General features: G+C 40.6%; 1 protein-coding gene across 4 annotated transcripts in view; it reads right to left on the bottom strand.

The window, feature by feature from the left end:
* The window catches only part of ZNF608 (zinc finger protein 608), an 86443-nt gene that overhangs the window by 64026 nt on the left and 659 nt on the right, over nt 1–21758 (bottom strand). For 2 of the 4 annotated variants that reach the window (XM_075019969.1, XM_075019972.1), the window contains exons 1-2: nt 19624–20214; nt 17652–18696 (exon numbers count right to left, since the gene is read on the bottom strand). In XM_075019969.1, the coding sequence (XP_074876070.1) occupies nt 17652–18539 (888 nt within the window). In that variant the 5' untranslated portion in view covers nt 18540–18696; nt 19624–20214. Of the gene's footprint in view, nt 1–17651; nt 18697–19623; nt 20215–21275; nt 21400–21758 lie in introns of those variants that run through there. The other 2 variants (XM_075019971.1, XM_075019970.1) reach the window with 2 other exon arrangements.

Here is a 21758-nt window from a genome sequence, read left to right as displayed (position 1 = left end):
TAGCACTCAAGAGTGCCATAAAGACAAGGCTGTTCCTGTCTTGCACCAGCTCCAAAAAACGTGTTTTCCAGTCTGGCGGCAAGCATGGAAACATGGGGGGGAAAAAAACCCAAAAATCCCTCCTCATGACCAGAAGACAGATGTTGCTCAACCTCTCCCCCACCACCCCCCAAGAGCTTCCCCTGAATAACTGCAGGGTGAACTTTCATCTTATCTAAGTAAGCTTCATTCATATGAAGTGACTCAGATCTGGCTCCTACCCTTATGCCTGAAAACCCTGTCCTTCCTGCTATCTGTGATATTCTCTGCCTGAAAACCCTGTCCTTCTTGCTATCTGTGATACTCTCTGCCTGAAAACCCTGTCCTTCTCACTGTCTGTGATATTTTTCCTAGCTACCTCCAGAGCACCTGGCCACCAGACAGCCAGACGAGAAGTTTCCAGTGTTGCTGAAGAAGAGGGCTAGATGGAAACTTCCAAGACAGAACAGCAAAGGAGACAGGATTTCAGCAATCGGGTTTCTACAGGCACCATCCCTTCAGGTTAATGAAAGCTTTTTAAAAAGGAAAGCCCTGACAGAGTTGTTCCAGATAACACAGGTTACCCTGGAGACTTCTATACATTTTTGTGGTTTCACGACACATTTTCCTATTAATTTGGAAACACTCTTCTCTCCTCGGTAACCAGTTGATAAATCCACAGAAACAACAGGGGAAACTGACAGAGTGTACCAGAGAACCAGAGATTTGACTACATACACAATCTGTCAAATGAACAGGAGGGTCTTGAGGAAAATTTTCTCCCTATATTCCACCTTTTCTCCTAACACTGAATACAGCACAACATGGGGAAAAATGAAAAAGGCACTATGATGTGAGATTAAAATCCAAGGTGTTAGTATCACACAAATGCAAGCAAAAGTAAGAATAATCACTCATCTTGTGGAAATGAGGAGAAAGAATTACACATAAAGTATTGACGGCCTTCATGAAGAAAGCAGGCAATGTGATAAATAAAGTTGAAAGACTTTCAGTGCTCATTTCTCTTTTTTGGTTTTGGTTTTTTTTTTTTTTGGGGGGGGGGGTTGTTTGTTGTTGTTTTTTTAAATAAATTGCTCTGCTTAACCCGGAGATTGCAAATGCCAGTCTAAACGCCCAAATAAACTCAATACATTTAGGCTGGAGTCACACCCCTTCTTACAGCTGCAACTGAACTAAATTGAAGCGAGGGTATCAAACCCAGCTACTAATCATCAGCCCCACCTCACCTATACTGGATGTCACTGCCTTTCTCTCCACATTGCCCATGTAACCTCACCTTTCTTCACAGCAAAGTTGGACACTGAGTCAGAAAATGCACACTGTTGTGATCACCTGGACTTTTTTTTCTTGACAGAAGCAGGCTAGTGAATGGCCCACCTTGTAGAAAATAGGGAGGAAAAATAAAAAAAGTACTCATTAGCGATAAGTATTGACAGTATTCTCAGTAGATGCCATTAGAACCCCACATGGGATTACAGCTCAAGTTTCATTTTCAGAAACCTAACAAAACTGTTCCACTGATACCTGCAGGCTTAGGCATGCTCTGGCAGTCAGCGACCAGTTTTGTCCTGGCACTGCTCCATTCACACCCGTTTCACAGATACAACTTCACTACACATCCAGATGCAAAGACTACAGTACAGCCAAGACATCTGCAGACACTATTCTGTAAGAGAGCTGTGAAAAACCTTTTGCGAGAGAAGTGAGAAAAAATGTGACCTTTTGTGTCTGGAAATCAAGAAAACAACATTTACCATAGCCCACTTCCACAGTGGCAAACCCATAAAGGTATCAAAGAGTTTCTATAGGGCTCCAAGACGAGCTAGTTTTGGAGGTAGTGGTTCCTCTAAATGCAGCCTGACTTAAACCAAACCAAAGAAATTACATTTCCATACTGAGAAGGCTTGTAATGATGCTTTGCTCTCATACCCCAAACCAATGAAGGCAGTAATTCAACTCTAAAGTGGGTTATGAGTTTATTTTTAAATGAAGCTGTAATTTAAAAGAGGAGTCAATTAATCTCAAAGTAACTAATATTTCCTCCCCGCTCATAGCCTGGTCTCTCAGCAAATGCTTTACAAATTTCATAATGACTAAAACAAATTAGCCTAATTACCTGGAAAACCTGGTATACTGACTTCCAGTTTACAGATCAGATGACCTTCTCTAAGTCAAAACACTGAAAATACTGGAAGTATGAGAATGAACAACAAAGACGTCACACTCCTTATCCATGGAGCCGGTTCTTATTCACAAAAGTAAGTAAACACAGTGACTCCTTTGTGCAACAAATGCAAGATCAGATCAGAAACACCCATGGGCCTTGCAAATGCAGGCCAAATAGGACAGAGGAAAATGTACTCTGACCTCTGAATTTAAACGTATTGAAGGTTTGTCTCCTCCAAGGTACTGAAAATTTGTTAGTGCAGGTTAAACCTGATAACCTGATTAACCCCCACTCAATTCTGAAAGTAGTATTGTATTTGCATGGCTTTTCTTGAAAGAATTAAAAGTTGATAAACTTAATTATAAGAAAGAGGAGCTCTTATGTCACCACAAATATTATCCAGAGCTATTTTTATCTTAATGACTTAAAATCATATCAGCAACTTCCTTTTTCTCAGAATTTTACCAGCCCCTTGGCTTCCAGTACTACTAAAACAACAACAACAACAAAAAAATCAAATTAAACCTGTATGAGATTTCCCAAAATGCTGAGATTAAATAATTTCTTTGTCTTAAATTGTTGATTTAGAATGCAAATTTCCTTTTGAATTGACTGAGATGCACACTCAGGGCAACACTGCTTATTTATTGTTTTTCACCCTACCAAGGAGATAGAGAAGTTCATTAAGTCTCTCAAGCATTCAGATATGGTACTACTGATAAAGAAAACCCTTAACTTTCTATTACATACTTCACTACATTGATCAAAAATTGAAGACTTAGCCTGGAGTGAATTTGTCTACTGGTAGTTAAGCCTCACATACCTGCAAAAAAAGAATAATTTTGTCTTGAGAATTTATTAAACTTCACCTGTTATTTCAATGCTATCATTTTCAACCTGCAGTGTGAAGACCATCCGTGTATCTGTTAGAAGCACCAGATGCTTATAAATATATATTATTTATATAACAAAATTATATACTTGTAAGTAGACACAAAAAAATACTACCACACAGAGGCTATGCCTTAAAATTTCCTATTGCAAATTTCCTATTACAGACTGGTTTTTAGCTCTGCCAGTCACACTGTACAAGTTCTAAAGTACAATGTGAACAAAATCACAATACCAGAACATAATGTAAAGTAAAGTTCTTTAAGGGTCACTTACAACACTGCTTTCAACCACTTAAAATACAATGTCAACGCTCAGTTTACCAAATACATGACATCAGATAACAGACTGGTTTAATGTTCCAATGGAAATAGTCATTTCACTCCCTAGGGAGAAAATGAAGGAGACATAAATGTACACAGATATGCATATAATTAGACTGCATATAAGAGACCCAATTCTTACATAACTTTCAAGGCACTATTCTCCTTGCAGAGATGTTAGTGGTAATACTTCTGTTCATTTCAAAGCAACCACATTCCGCCTCTAAATGCAATGGCTGAAGTGGCCTGTTACTTGGGGATACAGATACATGCACTTCACCATGTACTCTCTCTCATTCTCTGGATAAGGAAATACAGTGGAAACTTAAATATAAAGAAAAAAACACTCCATGAAGAATACTGTTGTTACGGTTACTACTTAGTAGACTACAGTTTGAGAGTAATATTTTTAATAGCACAGGCTACTGGCAATGCTCTTTATGTTTGTTTATGTATAAGCTGAGAGTAACATTTTATATATCGTCAGTAAAGTTCAATCAACAATATGAAAAGAAACAACACATAGCATTGCTAAGCACTTAAAAGGCACACCTGAAGCTCATTAACTCCTTTCCTGTCCCTTATGGAAACTATCCAATACAGTGTACACTAAAAACCTTATTCCTGTACTGGATTTCAAATACGAGCAACTGACAAGTTCTTTTTTTCCTGCATCTTTTGATTTTTCTTTACATAAACTTGCCACTAGTCAAAGGGATAAAACCATCAATGTCCATTTTATTATAATTGAAAGGGTATCAAACTAAAAGCATATTTTATAATGACTTCAGATGACCAGACACAACTTGCCAAACTCACTTATGCCTACTCCCTCTCTCATGCAAAGTTACTATGGCTACTGAAGATGGAAAATGGCATATTTATAGCTGGTTTTACATAGGTCAAACATATTCTTCAGAAGGTTCATAATCTGATCAAATAAAAGCCAATTTTCACACAATCATAACACATTTTCCAAGAAGGTTTTGCCTACCAAACTATTGGCAGCAGGGATGTCCTGTATAAATAAAGTGTTTTCTTTTCCATGACTTTTTTTCCCCCTAATACACATTTTCCCTATTCAGACTTCGTAAATTAATTTTCACAGTGGTGATGGTGGGGAAATTACAGTAAAGAAGTCACAGAAAATTCAACTCAAAAGGTAGCAGTTTTGAAAGGCTATAAATTACTGAAAAAGAGGAGGTTCAAATGAAGAAGCTTAAACAACCTTTACTGTAGAGGTTACTCCACTTTTGCTATAATGCTTTCTTGACTTTGATCTTTAAACCAATGACTCATGAAAATGGTATCTTCAAATTTACAGGCCACCAGTAAGTAGGTCTTTAAAAAAATGTTGTACAACAATAAAGCAGGAACCACAAGCACTTCTGAACCATTTGAACTGTCAACTAATTAATTATGATACTGAAACAAAGGCCCATTTAAAAAACTTGCTCTTAAAAAGGAGAGAGGAGAAAAAGAGAGAGGGAAAAAAGAGGTGGAAAAAAAGGTCTTGTGAGCAAGCCAAACTGCATTTCAGGGAGAGAGGTTGAAGAAAATGTATTATGTTTGCTCACATTAACAGAGGCATTTTTCCCCCACACCATTCAGACGGAAAACAAAATAGGGTAGCTCTTCTTGCCACCGGCTGGTGCCCCTTAGCTGGAAGCAGCTCCAGTTGTCAGGTTCCTGTCAGCATGTAAAGCGCACCAACACTTCCCTTCTCCCACCCTTTTGTTCCTACTTAATATGCGCACTTTGCTCAGCAGTCTTTGCTGTTAAACAATCCATTTTTTCCTTGCCTCCTCTGCTTTAGGAGGCAAAAATAGCAGGACTTAGTGACAAAATATAAAGCTCATTTCCTGTACCTTAGCGCCTCATTCTTTCACCTCCTTGTCCATAGGATTTGGCTACCAAATAGGTCTTAATCTGTAAACAAATGATTTGCTCCACAATTAAACCATTCAGTTCTTTTTTTTTTTTCTTCTTTTTTTCCCCTTTCTTTGGCTGCTTGGCTGCTGTCCAATGTGAAGGCTCATAGGTTCTTCTATTATTTAGTGCTGGTTAAAAGGCAATAAGCTCATTTAGAGTTTATAAAACTATAAGCTATCAACAAAAGCATTTAATGCTTCTCTGAAGCACTGTGGCTTTTGCCTGAGAAATTAATAATGTGTGGTTGCGTGTGTGTGTGTGTGTACCCATACGTGTGGATGTGTGGGGGTGGTTTTGTAAGTGCTGGCCTGGTTAAACACTTTGAATGTCTTTAAGTCAGTTATTGTAAGCTACAAATACATACTTTTCACTCCAGTTTTAACTGTCTGTGTACTTTTTTTCTCAACAACTGGCAATCACAAGAACTGCAGTTCACTGTGGCTACAGAGCTGAACCTCAAAGACTTGGACGTTGTATGAGAAAAAAAACCTTGGATGTTGTATAAGAAAAAAAAAAAAAGTTGTGCCGCTGCAGCATTTCACAATGTTTGCAAATATTGTTTCCTTATAAAACAATGTCGTGAATCACAGGAGTCTACTAGAGTCAGCAAAACTTTTAGAGAAATAAATAACATGTTAGGTTTCTCATCTCTGCAGTTAAAAAGTCACTCATGACCCAAGAGAAAACACAGTAACATCAAGGTCATTTTCCTTTAGCTCTATTTTTACATTTTTGTTCTTGGTGGAAAATAAGTTCTCAGGGACTATGAACCAAAACACAGCATGTGTGTGTTTGCCTTCATTCAGATGTTTATACATACAACATGGGGCTAGCAGGCTACCACCTCAATGTGGGACGGTAAAGACAATGAAATATTTTTTTTTAAATTGTCCATAAATAAGTGAATTATTGTAAATGAAAAGCTCAATTTACAGGTGTAAATCTCATTTAGAAATGACAGGCACTTAGCAATATCAACTTCAGCAATATACTTTCAATGAAATTCTGCAAGCCTATTTAAAGTCTATTACGGCTGCTGACATCAATCTGCCAAGCTGCAGAGTGCTAAGCTCCACTAAAGATTTGCACCTATAAATTTAGCTACTAGTATATTTGAATTAAGTACACTGTGTTTCTCCATATAGGCAACTACAGACATAAGGCATTGAGGTGGACAGGCAATAAAGCAGAACTGTCATGGAGCCCCTTTTGCCTGAACAAGGACTGAAGTTCAGACTCCCACTTGGGTTTAGATTCCACTCCTCTCCACAGTGTTTTAGTCTAGATTTCCTCACATTCCACTCAAAATTTCACTTCTTCCCCAATGTATACAACAGTAAAGGCCATATTGCTACTGCAACTGCTCATAGGAATATGAACGCTATAGGAGAATCCTGAAAACTCAAATTATATAAAATATTTTAAAGGTACACCCGTGTACTCATGCATATGCATGCACACAGAGGTACAGACACATACAAAGGGGCACACACAAACAGATTTTAATTAGCTGTACTTATTGAGACTCACCAAAGACCAAATAAGTCTCTGTCTCCCTCCCCCCAGCCAAATGACAACTTCTGGACTTGCAGATAATAGGTGGCAGGCAGACAGGTGGCAGATAAGTATGTTCATCCTGAAAAACTAGTTAAAGGCTAAAGGAAAAAAATGTTGTGCTAGCCCTGCAGAAAAGAAGTGCCTCACGTCCTGAATTGGCACAGCAATCACAACAAATTTTAACCTTAATTATAAGTATTGTTCATTTTTCCAATATATCCATATGCAATGTATCTTCAATAATTACCGCCCAGCTGTAAAGGTTTTCTAAAATTTAAGCAGTAAGAGGCATTTTAAACCTATAATAAATATTCCAGTTTGAGGAAAAATGTAAATCTTGGAAGTAGTTTGAAAATAGTTGGCAACGTTTCCTTCCAGAGTAAATCTGAAGGCTCAAAAATAAATATTCACGAGTATTAATTTGTTTCTAGATGTGTGCATGCAAGTAAAACAGCAGCCATAATGTGGAAATTTGAGTCACATTTTGCAACTAATTGGAAGCAGATTAGAATTCTGCCTCAGGGGAACATTGTCAAACTAGAAGCTGGAGCAAATGAAGAAAGAGGTGAAAGCATCGTGAAGAGCTGACAGATTTACAGTGCTCAAGGCAATAAACGGGTACTAGATGAAAATGAATGTGCTTCACTGTACTGCATGCAGTTTTCCGTCATATCTCAGCAATAACAGCATACAGCCATGAAACTATTATTTTTCAGAGAGATGGCGAAGGAAAGAGTAAAAATGAACAAAACACTATTCAGGTGATGTGCAAAAAAAATATAAATCAAACAGTGGTTCAAGTTGTTACAAGAATAATCAAATCGGTCATACTGGGCCCTGTTTTGTAACCTGGACTCATCTCAAGTAGGGCTTACACAGACATAATGCAATTAACTACTTACTTGAGTTGAGAAAGGGCTGTAAGCCCTTGCTCACTGTGAGCAAGAGTCAAAGCATTAAGCTCTTAAGAGAAAGAAAAAAATCACACAGATTTTATATTTTTAGAGCGACAAATAACACAGAACCCAGCAGACAGATATATCGGAGGCAAGAGGGAAAAAATCCTTTTTAGAGGGTGATTAGGAAAGGTTGGAGGGGAATATAAAAATGAAAATAAAGTGTAGAGGCTAATGTACCAATGCTGTAATGGAAACAGCTGCTAGCTTTCTCCTTCGTTTGGCATCTGGTGCAGCATCATAGGAAAGATTGTTAAAGGATCTGGGTATGAAATGTAAATATAGACTATTAGCCAAAACTCAGTTGCTGTATTTATAAAGCAGTAGCAGCTCTTTTTTTTTTATATATATATATATATACACACACACACACATATATACATATATACGTATCCACTTCCTCCATATGTAAGTATATCTATTGATATACATACATACATACACATATACAATCCTGTCCTTAAACAGCAACTAGTAACACTATTACATGATACTGCGCCTTACTACTAGCTGAAGTGGGTAAAAACATGAATTTAGTTTTTTAGTAACACTGGGCGTGGAACAACCACCTTCATTGTTCTCAAATTGCAGCAGTATTTTTCCTTCAAATTCCAGAACTCCAGTGCAATTCAACATACACTGCCTAACATTAAGCCCAGGGCAAAAATTAACCAGTAAAACTTTATGTCAAATATCTTCGATATATCCAGAAAAATACTCCTGGAATATTAGATTCTTATCATCAGTGCCAGCTAACTAAACAACTCCCTGAATATTTACTAAATCAGATTTAAAACTCCTAGCTGCAAACCAAAGTTCAACTGGGTAATGAGGTCCATTTCTAATTGTATTTGCTTCTATTACCTTTTGCCACAGAGATACAGATCTACTTTCATTTCCCTCCTTCAAAAAGGAAGAATTGGCAAGAACATAAAACCCCGAAACATGCAACTACTGCCATTACTCCACTGCTATAAGCCTATAATAAAGCACAGAGTTGATAGTACTATCCATGTAGTGTGGCGAACCACACACAAATAAACAGTTCTCCACGAAGAATGAAAACCCAAAGAACAAACCCTTCCAATTCAAACATTATTGTTGCTTTTAACATAAGCCATCCACAGAAATCAGCCAAGGAGGTGACAGGAAATCCAAAAATAATTTGGTCTGGCCCTACGCACTATGAGAAAGGAGATTACAAGTTGCTTTCCACTCTTCTTACTGTTTGAGGAAAGCTGTGAAAACTACGAAAGTTATGCTTATGTAACAGATACCTACAGTACCACTCCTGTGACAGACGTATTTCTACCATAGTTCAGCACAGCATCACTGAAATTCATCAGTAAGGTGGAATTTGAGTAGTGTGAATTTATGTTGGGGGGCATAGGGGTGGACTTAACAAAACCCCTGAACTAATTCAATGGCTAATGCAAATTACTAAATGTGTTCAAAATCAAACTGTCTACGGCACACAGTTAAAGAGGCCAGATGTGCCTCAAAATTTCCTGGGAAACCAAGCCTAAACTTGGCGCTTTCTTTTATCAGAATGAAGAAAGCGAGCTCTAGGAGTTTACCAAAGTGTGACCAATTGGAGCTTAGTCTTCTGTTGCTAATTGAGGCATGAAAAAAAAGAGCCAGTTTCTGAGGGCAAACTACAAACATATACTTCTTATATTCCACTGCCACATGATAAAAAACAGAATCAAGCTGACTGGTAGAAACTTGACTGGCAAGCAAAGACCAAGCTATTATTTCAAACTGTTATGGGAAAGCAATAAAATTGCTACCAGGTCTCCTCATGTTACTCTTCAATAAAAAGAAGCCATCAGGGAAATAAGAGGAAAAGAAAACACATCAAAACCTCTAAAGTTCCTTTAAGTAAAAAACACTTCTGTGGCATAATGCCATCTGCTCCTTGGTTAACATGACAAGACAATTCAACAACTAGAATACCAGTGTTTTGAGAACACCACATAACCACAATCAATACATTTTAGTTTGCTCTTTTGACTGCAAAAACTGCATTCACATGCCACTACTGGCACATGCTTCAAACACCCCCATGAGGACATTTTTCTTACGTTATTGTTTGGTGGAGATTCTCAGGACACAGAAACACCTTGGCCAAGCTGGGTTTGTGCCCAGGAATAAGATTTAGGCTAGGAAGATTCAAAAACTGGGAGAAGAAGATGGGAGAAGATAAGGGAACAAAATGTTTGATTTTTTTTTCTGAAAATGGCCAAGTCAAAATGGTTGAGGAAGACTTACATAAAAGACATACAATTCAACGTAGCAGGTCTTCACTTCAGAATTATTGAAACAAAGAGCATTCACATTTAATTACCAATGGCTTTGATCTGAATAGCCTCAGTGGACATTACAGTTGGATGCTAGAAAAGTTGATCCCTTCGTTTTGAGATGCTGCAGTATTTGCCAACTTACAGGAAAAGCAGACATATTATAAACATCTGCCACTATAACGCAACTTTTTCACTTCCACTGTTGGCTTAAGAGTTCAGAAAATTTAAACACCATAGCTACCCTAGAGCTGCAAAACCTACACATACAGTCACCAATCCTATTTTATTGCCTGCAACTTACCCTACGCGGTCACTTAAGTTGTTTAATCAAGTAATCTTATATATAAGCATATATATTATGTATGTATACATGTACACGCAAAAAGGGGCATCAAAAGAAACCATCTATTCCCACCCCCTCGAATTTTCTCTCAGCTTTTTCAAAAAGGGGGGGTGTGGAGAAACAACAAAGAACTTGCTTGTCAGTCAAGTCACTCTGAATAGTTTTACAACCTTTCATTCAAATGTAAAGGCTTTGTTCCAATTGCCAAGACCATTTAGACAGAATTAAAAGAGAAAATGCAATAGAGTGTGCTTACTGAAACCCTGGCTACAGCACAACCAAAAGTCATAGTCTGATCTTCATATTTGCCGAAATGGCTACTCATAGCCTGCAGTAAATTGTGGTTTTAATTCAAGAATGTAATAATTAATAAAACAAAATCTTGTGATTTAAAATCTCATTTTAAGAAAAACGCTCAAGTCCTGCTATGAAAACTGGTAATTATCTTTATTAAAATTATGTCATTTCAAACATATTTTTAAGCAAATTAAAAAATGATAGCTTGTATTATTATTCACTTTGGCAAAATGCTCCACCACAAAAGAGTTCCACTGGGCAGAAACACTCTGGTGCAAAAAAGAGAAGATGACAAAAAAGTTCATCAAATTGAAACAAAAAAAAGGAAGAAAAAAATATAAATTAACTTTTCTAAATTTTAAAAAGCTATTTACTTTTTGATATTTTGCCATCATCAGAAATTTTCAGGGAACACTGTTTCACTGTCTTTCACCGTCTTTCACCCAACACAGAATGTTACATACAGACCAACATTTTTAAAACGATCAATACATTTTCTGTGATTACTATTAAGAAATAAAAATAACTCCTTGACATGTAAACACACTAAAAACAAACACTAGTTTTTAGCAAAACCATGGCCAGCCCTTCAACTGAAGTCACTGCATCCACAGATCCACAGGTGTGACCCTATCTGAGGACTCATGGGAGAATGTATTTCTGCTGTAAGAAATAAAACACAGTTAAGAAGTCATATAATCTCTCTAGCCTTTCAGGAAACACAGTGACATATCACCATGTATGTTAGAACATTATATAAGTACAATATAAAGCTGGTACAGTGCTAAGCATATTACATAAAGAATAACCTGGTTGTTGGATCATCGTACAAAGTATGCTAGCTCAGAGCAAGGCAGACTTTAAAACTTGGGTTATATTCAGCAATCCCAACTGTATACCATGGAACAAATCTGGAACATGTAGCTGGCATGCCATTCAAAAAAGTGAATACTGTATCTGAGAAATACAGAACATGTGGCAAGGACACAAAGATGCCTAAGTAGCTGTGGAAGTAATCTTACATTTTGTCAAGGGTGGGTGATGGAAATCCAAAATATGTATGTCTTTATCCAGAACAGAAGTTGGTGTTTCTGATAGCAGAAATGTTAGTACTTCTGAGACCATATTCCTGACGATGCTTGTAAAATGTGCTCAATACCACATGTACCAGTAACAACACGTAAGATGTGGAGAAACACAGATTACTTTTTTTTTTACTCTTTTAGCCTACTTTCACAAATGCAAATTGCATGGATAACACAGAGCAAATAAAGGGGAACCTGCATTCAGCGATGCAAAGCATGTATCCAATTAACAGAAAGCAGGCCACTGAATCTCCCACAAACATTTGTACTACAGAGCCTACAGATGACACCTTTTAAAAAACTAGATCATTCATTTCTTGGGGGGGGGGGGGGGGGGAGCACGAGTTTTAGCATGCAAGAAAAACTACACATTTCAAATTTATGATTTACATTGTTGTCGATAAAATAGCTTTCCAATTATCGAGGCCCTGGTAGGAGAAGCTGGAATGCATTATGTGTTAATGATCACAACCAGGGGTCCAAGCTTTACTCTTTTGTCAAGAGCTACAGCAGATCCTCCCCGCAGCTTCACCATTAACATGTCTGTTTCCTGTCAGACCACTCAGAGATAATGTCATTTATCTCAGGGCGGCACAAGACCAGTCATTAGCTTCAGTAAAAGACCTCAAACAAAGGCCGGATGGCGTTTTATCCAGGGCTCGTAGGCTGCAGCCAAGAATCTCACTGCCTAACAGTTCAGAACTTAAGTTATCTTTAAAAGAGTAATTTTCCCCCTATCAACAATTCTAGAACACTTCTCTGAAGAGCTGAAAAGTCTCTGCATGGAAAATTTTAGTCAATGGTTTTATCATATGCAATTAGGTGACTGATAAGAGCTTGCTAAAGTTATCCTTTGAGAGCCCCCGCCCCCCCTTCCTTTTACCTCGTAGGGAAAAGTTGACAGAATAATTCAGGTTCTACCTAAATAGTAAGACCTTTGAAGAACTGACCCTTATTGTGTTTGCCCGCAGGAGGTGATTCACTATTATAAATTCTTCAATGACTGAGCTTCTGGAAATCTCTTTAAATGAAAGTCGAACTGGTTAACTGTATGTACGAACACGTGTTTTCACAGTCTCTCCCGTATTACTCCATTTCAGAAAGCTTCTATAAAGTGCCAGGTGAAGTAGTAGTAGTAGTAGTAGTAGTAGTAGTAGTAGTAGTAATAATAATAATAATAATAATAATAATAATAATAATAATAATAATAATAGAAAGTCGGAAAAAATATGATCAAATCTCAGCTATTCAGTTCCTGGGTTTATGCTGGAAACTAGGAACAGATGGTACTTTCCACATTACTTGAATCTGGTTATTGAACACCTCTATGGTTACGGGAGATTTTGCTTAGCACTTTTAACATACATTTCATTTATTGGACTATAAAATGCTCCTTTGGAAAAACAAGTCTTTATATAGCTATAATTAAAACAGTCTTGCAGGAAAGCCCTCTAACATGGAGAACATGGTTAACCTCATGACATCTGGACAATCAATCCCTTCCTTTTTACTGGGTATTTATGAAGTTATTAAAATTGTAAAATTACCAATGCCGAAAGTGAAACATTTTTCCAGTAGTTCCAAGTAAGGTTATCAGCTTCCCTACTTTATTTTATAAATGTTCTAGACCAGCCTCCATTGTGCTACGCTAACTCTTGCTTTGCACAGGAATTCAACAGCAGATCTGGTCATACATATTGGCAGAGGTCAGCAGGTTCACGCGGAAAGCTTTCCTCGGCCAAAGGGCAACACCTCTTCACCCAGCTCAAAAAGCACCATCACACTACTAGACAGCACTACAGAACTTTAAGAACCTTGAGCTGTGCTTATTGTTAGACACCCATAGTTATCAATGTTTTTAACAGCTAAATCCCCTATGTAGCTTTCAAAACAGTTTGCTGTCAAACAACAATAGACTTTGTTCTTTAATTACAGCAAGTGACCTCCCTGCCCTTTTATTTCACAGTGAATAAACTACACACAAGGCCGGCAAGAAAAGTACATGAAAAGCATATCTCCATAACATCATCAATCAAAGCATGTACTTAAATGATTTACATCAATAGGTAAAATGCACACAGTTTCCTGATGAAGTGTAGAACACTCTCAATCCCTCTATTAAAAAAAAAACAGTGAAGATAAAATAAACAGTACCAGCCAACATGTTAATTTGCCGAAGACAACTTTCAGATGTGAAATGCAGTCTTAATGAGAAGCAATAAGCTAATACAAGAGAAAAACTCAATCCTGGAGTATCACTAGACTGATTCATTTAAAAACCTGCAATTAGACACCTCTGATTATGGCTTTATATCTTCTGTACTATTGTCATGTAAACATACTGATTTTCACATGCCAGATAGAATTTTCCCGTATCTCAAATTCTGAGTGTTTGAATCCCCAAATCTCCCTGCAACACACACAAAGCAAATTCTTGTAGACACTCTGACCACTCTTCAGTGTAACAGCTGTTAAAAATACAAAAAACTTGGCTGAAACAGATGAAGAGTTCATGCTGACAAACAGTCAGTAACTGTGCTAAAAACAGTATGGATGAGAAATGGAAAATAGAGACAGGTTTTAACACCAAAAATCTTAGCAGTGGTTAGCCTACCTGTCAAAGCTACTTATTCAGACATGTCACTGGTGGCTTAACCACAAAATGGGCTGCACAAATATAGCTCAAACATCTTAGAATTACAGCATACTTTGACTTTATCCACATATTAGGGGAGTGGCAACTTTTACAACGTACTTGCGGTTTCCGCATAAAAGAGCCAGCAGAACACAGTCATTGATTTAATTAGGCTTCATAAGATCCAATTTATCATGTTCTACATGACTTTCTGCAGCAAGGAAACAGAATAAATAGACCAAAAATAGACACTGAAGCATGCTGTGAAAGCTGAACAGTAACTACAACTCCTGGGAATCTGCTCCAAGTTTTTCACAAATAGTAAACAAATGCAGTATTATATACCACACCACTTACAGAAACCTGTAGATTTTGAATCGGCAGGCATGAACTCCTTTGTATCGAAGAGGAAACATCCAAATTCATGTTCTTTCACAACATTAAGATAACTGGAAACTGATTTTAACATGCAGGCTTGAAAATTATATATTTATCTATAGACACAAGGTGCTTTGTGCATGTACAGCATACATGTTCTAGTGTATAAGCAGCCAAAGCGAGAACACTTAAGGAATCTAAAACCCTTAAAAATATATATATTTTTCTAATTATTATTAAACATTTGGTAAGAAAGCCAGAACACTTAAGTTTCGCTAACAGTGCCACAGGCTGGGCTTAAAGAGCTTTATTATTATTCTGCGTCTAGAAGTGAACATTCTTTGGGAAGAGAAACACTAAGGGATGTTATTTAAGACAGCAAGCAAGCACACCATTGTCCCAGACAATGGCCAACACTGCAGGACTCTAATGTGCGAAGCCTGTATTAAAGTCGGTGTGTTCCAAAAGCAGTCAGTGGCTGTTACTGGAAATGCAAGCTCCAAACCTCCTTCTGGAGCAACAACTACAACACGAAGTGTACCACTGGCTCTGAGCCGCTCCATACATGTTTGCTCTGAATTTGCATGCCATCCAACGTACACTGCACGTCACATTACTCCCGTGTATATGGATTCTTCATACAATTTCCTGTGTGACTAGAGAGTGAAAAGAACACAAAAACGGAAGAAACCACACCACCCTCTAATCTCTGTTGCCATGACAGCAGCCTTTGAGATACTGAAATGTTCAGATTGCCAGCTAAACAAAATTGTTGAATGTGAACATTTGGCTGAGAGATTAAAAGGCTAAGGGGGTTGCAAAAGGGCAGTACCTCCCACATTCCAGGCAGCCACTGAATCCAATCAAATGGTTCTGACTCTTTAACCACAGCCATTGTGAAGACCGGATTAGGGCAATTTATCTAGATAGTTAAAACAGATTAGAGAACTGCAATTTGAAGACTATTGGCAACAGAAGTAAATGCCTACTGTACTAAGTTAATAAAGAGACTGTGAGATTTTAGGACACCTTTCCGCCGGGAACAGAACTTCCATAAATCAAAGTGCAAACATATACACATGAATTACAGCAATCTGGTTTTCTCATCTGCATTTAGAAAAGGTCACAAGGCTCATTCAAATTCATCCATAGATATGCTACCTTAAAAGCAATATTATGCGTACAATATGAAATTTAATTTGTTCCTTGCCTGGAACAGAAGCCTTTGAAATTATCTTCCAGTTTTAACAAATATCTGATGTTGCAAACACACAAATCTAATCCTCCAGTCAAATATTATTACAAAAACTTCAACATGACCAAAATACAAAACAGCCAGTAATGGGGCGTAAAAAGACATAACTTTCCCCTGAGACCTTCAGCCCTCCCAGACACTTGCAGACTGTACAGTTAACACCGACCCGAAAGTTTTCCCATCTCTGAACATTCGTTCAGGGAAGCTGTAAAATCAGGTAATTTAAGACCAACAGCTGACAATAAAGCCACAATCTAACACCCTAAGATTGTTCATTCAGGGGGTGTTGGTTTGCTTTATTTTTTTCAGGCAGACCAGGTTATCTTTAACAACCTGTAGAATTCATTGGACTCGTAATCCTGGGCCAACGCTTGCCCCCAGGTCCCCCAGAAGATGCCTTCTGCCCTACGGACAGAACAATTCCTGCCGACACCAGAACCTCCTTGAACCAGTGGTTAACAAAAGCCAAGCTCTGCCCCCGCCCTTCCCAAAGCATAGAGTCGTGGCCATCTATTCTTACAGAAAACATCCTTCATAAGGTAATGGAAAGGAAGAAAAACACCCCATCCCCCCCCCCCCCCATCTGATTTCTTTCATACATTTCAACCACTCAACAAACGAGCAGTTCACATCCGAGGGCCAGCGGGGCTCAGACAGGAGAGCTCCCCCAGAAAGGAGACAGACCACTCCCCTCTGTTCCAAAAGCTGTTTTAGACATACACATCTCAGCACAAGGTGCATTCCCCTCCTCCCAGCCTCCTCCTTCCAGGAAGAGGGGAGGCACCGCCTGTCTGCCGGCTCCTTCCTCCCTCTCCTCCACCCACACCAGCTTCTGGGGGCCTCTGGGCAGGAGCCCCCAGTAAGAAAAGCATCCTGCGTCTCTCCACGAAGCGCGATGGCAGAGCCCAGGTCTCTGCCGATGCCTCCTGTTTTCCCCCCCAAGTGCAATCTCGACTCCAGACAGCGGGTCAGAGAAGGGAGAGGGGTCCCTTCAGACTTTAGGAGAGGAATGGCCACCGGTGTTGTGGAAAAGTGTCAGCACAGGGCGCCTGGAGCTTGAGCTAGGCACCCCCCTAGGCAAACGCACAGTCCTCCAGCCTGCAAACACGTGCCATCCCACTGGTACCAACACTGCTGCTCCCTGCTAAAACCAGCCATGGCTCAGTCAGGGTCATCTCGGGGTTTCTCCTTCTGGGTGAGTGTGACCAAAAGGAACAGACAAAACAGGAACCTTCTCCAGGGCTGGGGACAGGGCGGGGAAATCAAAGGCAGAGCAGCACACTCAAAACATGGTGTCTTCTCTCTAGGGAAGAGGTCTCGGGGTTGTTTTGGTTTGGTTTGTTTTTTTTAAGAGAAAGAGGAAGAACAGATAGATGTCACAAACACATAGCAGAGAGGAGGACATGGGAGCCAAACACACAGTTGTGGGACATTTATTATAGACACAGGGAGACACAGAAGAGAAGAGGTGGAGAGGAGCTTTGTCCTACCTTTTCTGTTTTCAATTTCTTGATTCGCCTGTGGCTCTCCTCCTCCTCCTCTTCCTTCTTTACCAAAATAGAGTTCCCCATTAACCCTGAATCCGGGGTGCTTTTGCTCACCTCCCCCACAGCAGAGGAGGTGCAGTGGAAGGGGCTGCTGCTTCCACCGCCACCTCCCTTGGCCCCGAAGCCATAGAGGTGCCCAGGGGGAGCTTGGCTGCTGCCACCCCCACTGCCATTGGGGTGGCCCTGCTGGAGGTCATGCTGCTTGTCCTTCCTGGATTTTCCCGCATCCTTATCCCGCTTGGAGCCTCTGCTGCCCGGGGCTTTACCTGGTTTCTCCTCTTTGTTTTTCCCACAAGAGGCAATGGTGGTGTTGTTGCTGGTGGTGTTATTATTGCCGTTTGGGTTACTGCTCACGCTTTGACCCAGTGCTGAATTCATGCCAGTTGCCTCTCCAGGGCGCCCTTGGACTTCCTGCCTCTTGCCAGCACTGCTGATCTCAGGAATCCCATACAAGGCAGCAGAAGGCAGAGATTTATTAGCATCCTTGGAAGTTTTACTCCTTTTCACTTTTGATTTGCTAGTCTCTTTGTGAGAGGAATTCCCCTGGGGAGCAGAGGGCTGAACAGAAGCAAATTTTAGGCCATCAGCTAAGGCTGAGGTAGCATTAGCCCCACTGGAAGCCAGACCCCCGCAATCCTTGGAGCTGGTGTTGCTGCTGCTGGTGGTATTAGTAGAATTATTCATCTCAAATTTCTGTCTGTCCTTCTCCAAATCGGCGTCCAAATCGATTATTAAATTCCCAACACCGATTTCCCAGTCATCGCCACTGTCATAAGTGTCAACCGCGTTTGGATCCACACCTTTTCCTGCAGTGGAAGTGTTCAATGACATCCTGAAGACGAGATCTCTAGAGTAAAAATCCGATGAACTTTCCTTTGGAGATGTGGGGACATTCGTTTATCTCCGTTGGGGTCTCTTAAGTTCAACTCTTGTCTTCCTCCCCCAGGTGTGTCTAGGTTCACAACCCGCAGTCCACGTCCACCTTGTCCTGTGAGGGGAAAAGTCAAATATTTCTTGTCTGGGTGTTACCAGAACATAATACGACTAATAAAAAGGGGGCAAGGTAGGGGGAGCAAAATCATTCACCATTGCCACGGGTTTTTCTTAAGTTTGTTAAACCGGAGGCAATGGCCGTGATGCTTTTACAGTGAGCATCTTTAATCTAGTTCTATACCAACATCCACAATTTGTCAAAAAGTCATGTTCACAAAAAAAAAAAAAAAAAAAGAAAGAAAAAATTAACTACATGATTTAAATCCATAAAGCTCAGGAAATACAGTCTTAGAAGTGGTGCCTAGCTGTTGGAGCACATGTTGTAATCTAACCTCTTGGACGACCACCTAGGCACGAAAGAGAGAAAAGGAAGGACACAGATTCACTCTCCACTGCATTCCATGGATTTTGTGGCTTTAAACCAGACCCTTGAAGTTTTGTGACTCTCCTATCTTTTACCCTCCTTCCACTTAATCTCTTGGGGGGGGGGAGAGGGAGTGCTAAAGGAAGTGGGAAACCTCATTTTCCTTGCCACAATACAGCTTCTGTTAAAAACCAACAATCTACAAACACAAAATGTTTACTGGAAAATATTAAACTCCATAGGTTAAAAAAAAAAAAAATTAGAAAAGAAATAAAAAGGTCTTTTTTCTTTAAAAAAATATTCTCAAGATAACAGTTCTAAAAGCAGTTATAATGTACTCATAGGTCACACAATTGTTAGGTCTGTTAAATATAGTATTACTGACTGTACAGGAAACTGATTAAGACATACACTTTAAGTGATCTGCACCAAGGTGGCCTCAGTGACCGCAAATGAGTGTGTGTTTGACAAAGCTTAGTTAAAACGATTTTTAAAGGGATCTCTCCCTTTTACAGACGACTGTCGAAATACTGATACATATATATGCATAATGCTTACCTTTAATCCTTTATCATTTTTTAATTAAACCAGCAAATCAAAATGCTGTTCCCACACGTCTCAGCAACAACTCTGTGCCTCATTTTACTTAAAGAGCAAGTGATCAAGAAGTAGAAAGCAAGTATCATCTCAGCCAGTACAAATCGGTCAATAACATATCTCCCCCTACTTTGGCACACGGATCAGAAGTCCTTTTTTTGTTTGTTTAGGTTTTTTTCCTCCTTGCTTAAAAGAAAAAAAAAATTTAAAAAAAATGCTGAGCCTCACAACTTTACCAGATGGCAGGTAATATTTCACATTCAGAACTGAAGCATCAAGGACCAGATTTTTGTTTGTTTGCTTTTCCTGAATAAGCACCGAGACGTAATAATCATCACAGTAATTAAAAAAAAAAAAAAAATGTTTCCCCAACTTCACACTCCGTCTTCAGCCCCGGACCTGGGAGCCATCCTGATCAGTAAGTAATGATCCCATGAAACAAACCTACAGGCGCCTGGGTGTTACAAGACAGAATGTGCTAACATCGGGATAAATTAGTGAAAGGGAGGAAGGAAAAAAAGAAGAAGAAAGGACTGAAAATCTGGGCTGGATTCCGCCTGTTAGTTGGGAAGTGGCATTTTTTTCGCCCGTCCTGACAGATCTGATTTCTTGAAGTAACTTGAAGGGAAGCGGGGGGGGGCGGGGGGGGGCGGGGGTGGCGAGGAAGAGGAGGAGGAGCGGGAGGGGGGAATCACTGATCTGATAAACCGGTTATCAAAACATTTTGTGGGAGTGGAGGAAGGATAGCGTGCTCTCAAACGAAGTAAATTTTCCCAGGGATAACATTTCGGGGAGGGGGGCGTCTGTCCCCGTCTCCCCCGCCTCAAATCAGCGCTTTTTAAAAATAATCAAAAAAGCATAGGCACAGATCAGAGTTTCAAATTGCTTTCTCGGGAAAAAAAAAAAAAAGGAAAAAAAAAAGAAAAACCCAGGAGCTTGGGCTAATCAGTCATGCGGTAAGTAATTCAGTAATTAGAGTCCGAGGAGATAAAGCAGACGACCTTTTTTTCAGGACAGATCGCTCCCACCTTATTGTCTGGGCAAACCTCGCAGCCTACTTCTACCCCCCTCCCCCCCACCACCCCCCCGTCAGACGGTCTCAGAGCTTTAGCTTGGTATTTTTAATTAGCCGGCGATGGGAAGCTAAAAGCCGTAATGAATTGCCGGTGGCGGGGGGGGCAGGGAGGAGAGGGGGAGGAGGGGCGCTCGCGCCAGCAACCGCCAACCCCCGAGGCGCGGCGGTTCCGTTACAGTTCAGGCCGCCCGCGTCACGTGAGGCTGGCGGGCTCCATTGGTTGTCGTGAGAACAAAAATGGGTGACAAGCGTAACCGGCGAAGACGGGCCGCGTCTTTAACACGCAAAAAGCACACCGCGACAGACAGACAGACAGACGACGGACAAGCAGGCAGGCAGAGCCCGTCAGGGCTGCCGCTCGCCCCGCCCTCTCGCCGCCACCCCCGCGGCCGAGGGGGTACCCCGGAGCCCGGGGGTGCCGCCGCAAAGCGGGTGCTCCCGAGAAACACCTTACAACCCACCTCAACACGGCTCCCCCGCACACACCACACACACCCCCCGCACACCCCCCGGCGGTACGGCGAGGGGGTGCCGTTACCTCGGGGCTTTCCCCTCCTCTCGCCTCGGGACGGCGAGCGGCGGCCGGCTGGGAGACCCGGGCGGGGGGAAAACGGCCACGGCACCGGCGACCAACGGGCGATCCCACCGTCCGTCCCCCGTCCCCCCCCCGCCCCAGCTCCAGCTCCAGCTCCAGCCTCGCGTTTCTGGCGTCCCGGTGTGACAGGAGAAATGCCTCCCGCGCCGCCGGGGTCTGTCGGTACCCCATCACTCCGCTAACGAGCGCCTTGCTCTCGGGGCCGGGGGGGAGGGGGAGGTATGCAGGCTTGTCGGTAATTGTGTCACTTTTATTTTTCCCCCTTGGTTAGTTAAAACCCCAAAAAGGCACTATGCTTTAACGCCCCCCAAGTGCACCGTCAAGTATGATTTGTGTGACTACAGTGCTTTCACCCTCTTATTTCCCTCAAATAACTCATCCTGCTTGTGGGATTCTTTTTTTTAAAGCCCCCAAAAACCCTAGTTA

Source organism: Buteo buteo, chromosome Z, assembly GCF_964188355.1.
Source record: "Buteo buteo chromosome Z, bButBut1.hap1.1, whole genome shotgun sequence".
Classification (NCBI taxonomy): Eukaryota; Metazoa; Chordata; class Aves; order Accipitriformes; family Accipitridae; genus Buteo; species Buteo buteo.
This window is presented reverse-complemented; position numbering and strand designations above follow the sequence as displayed.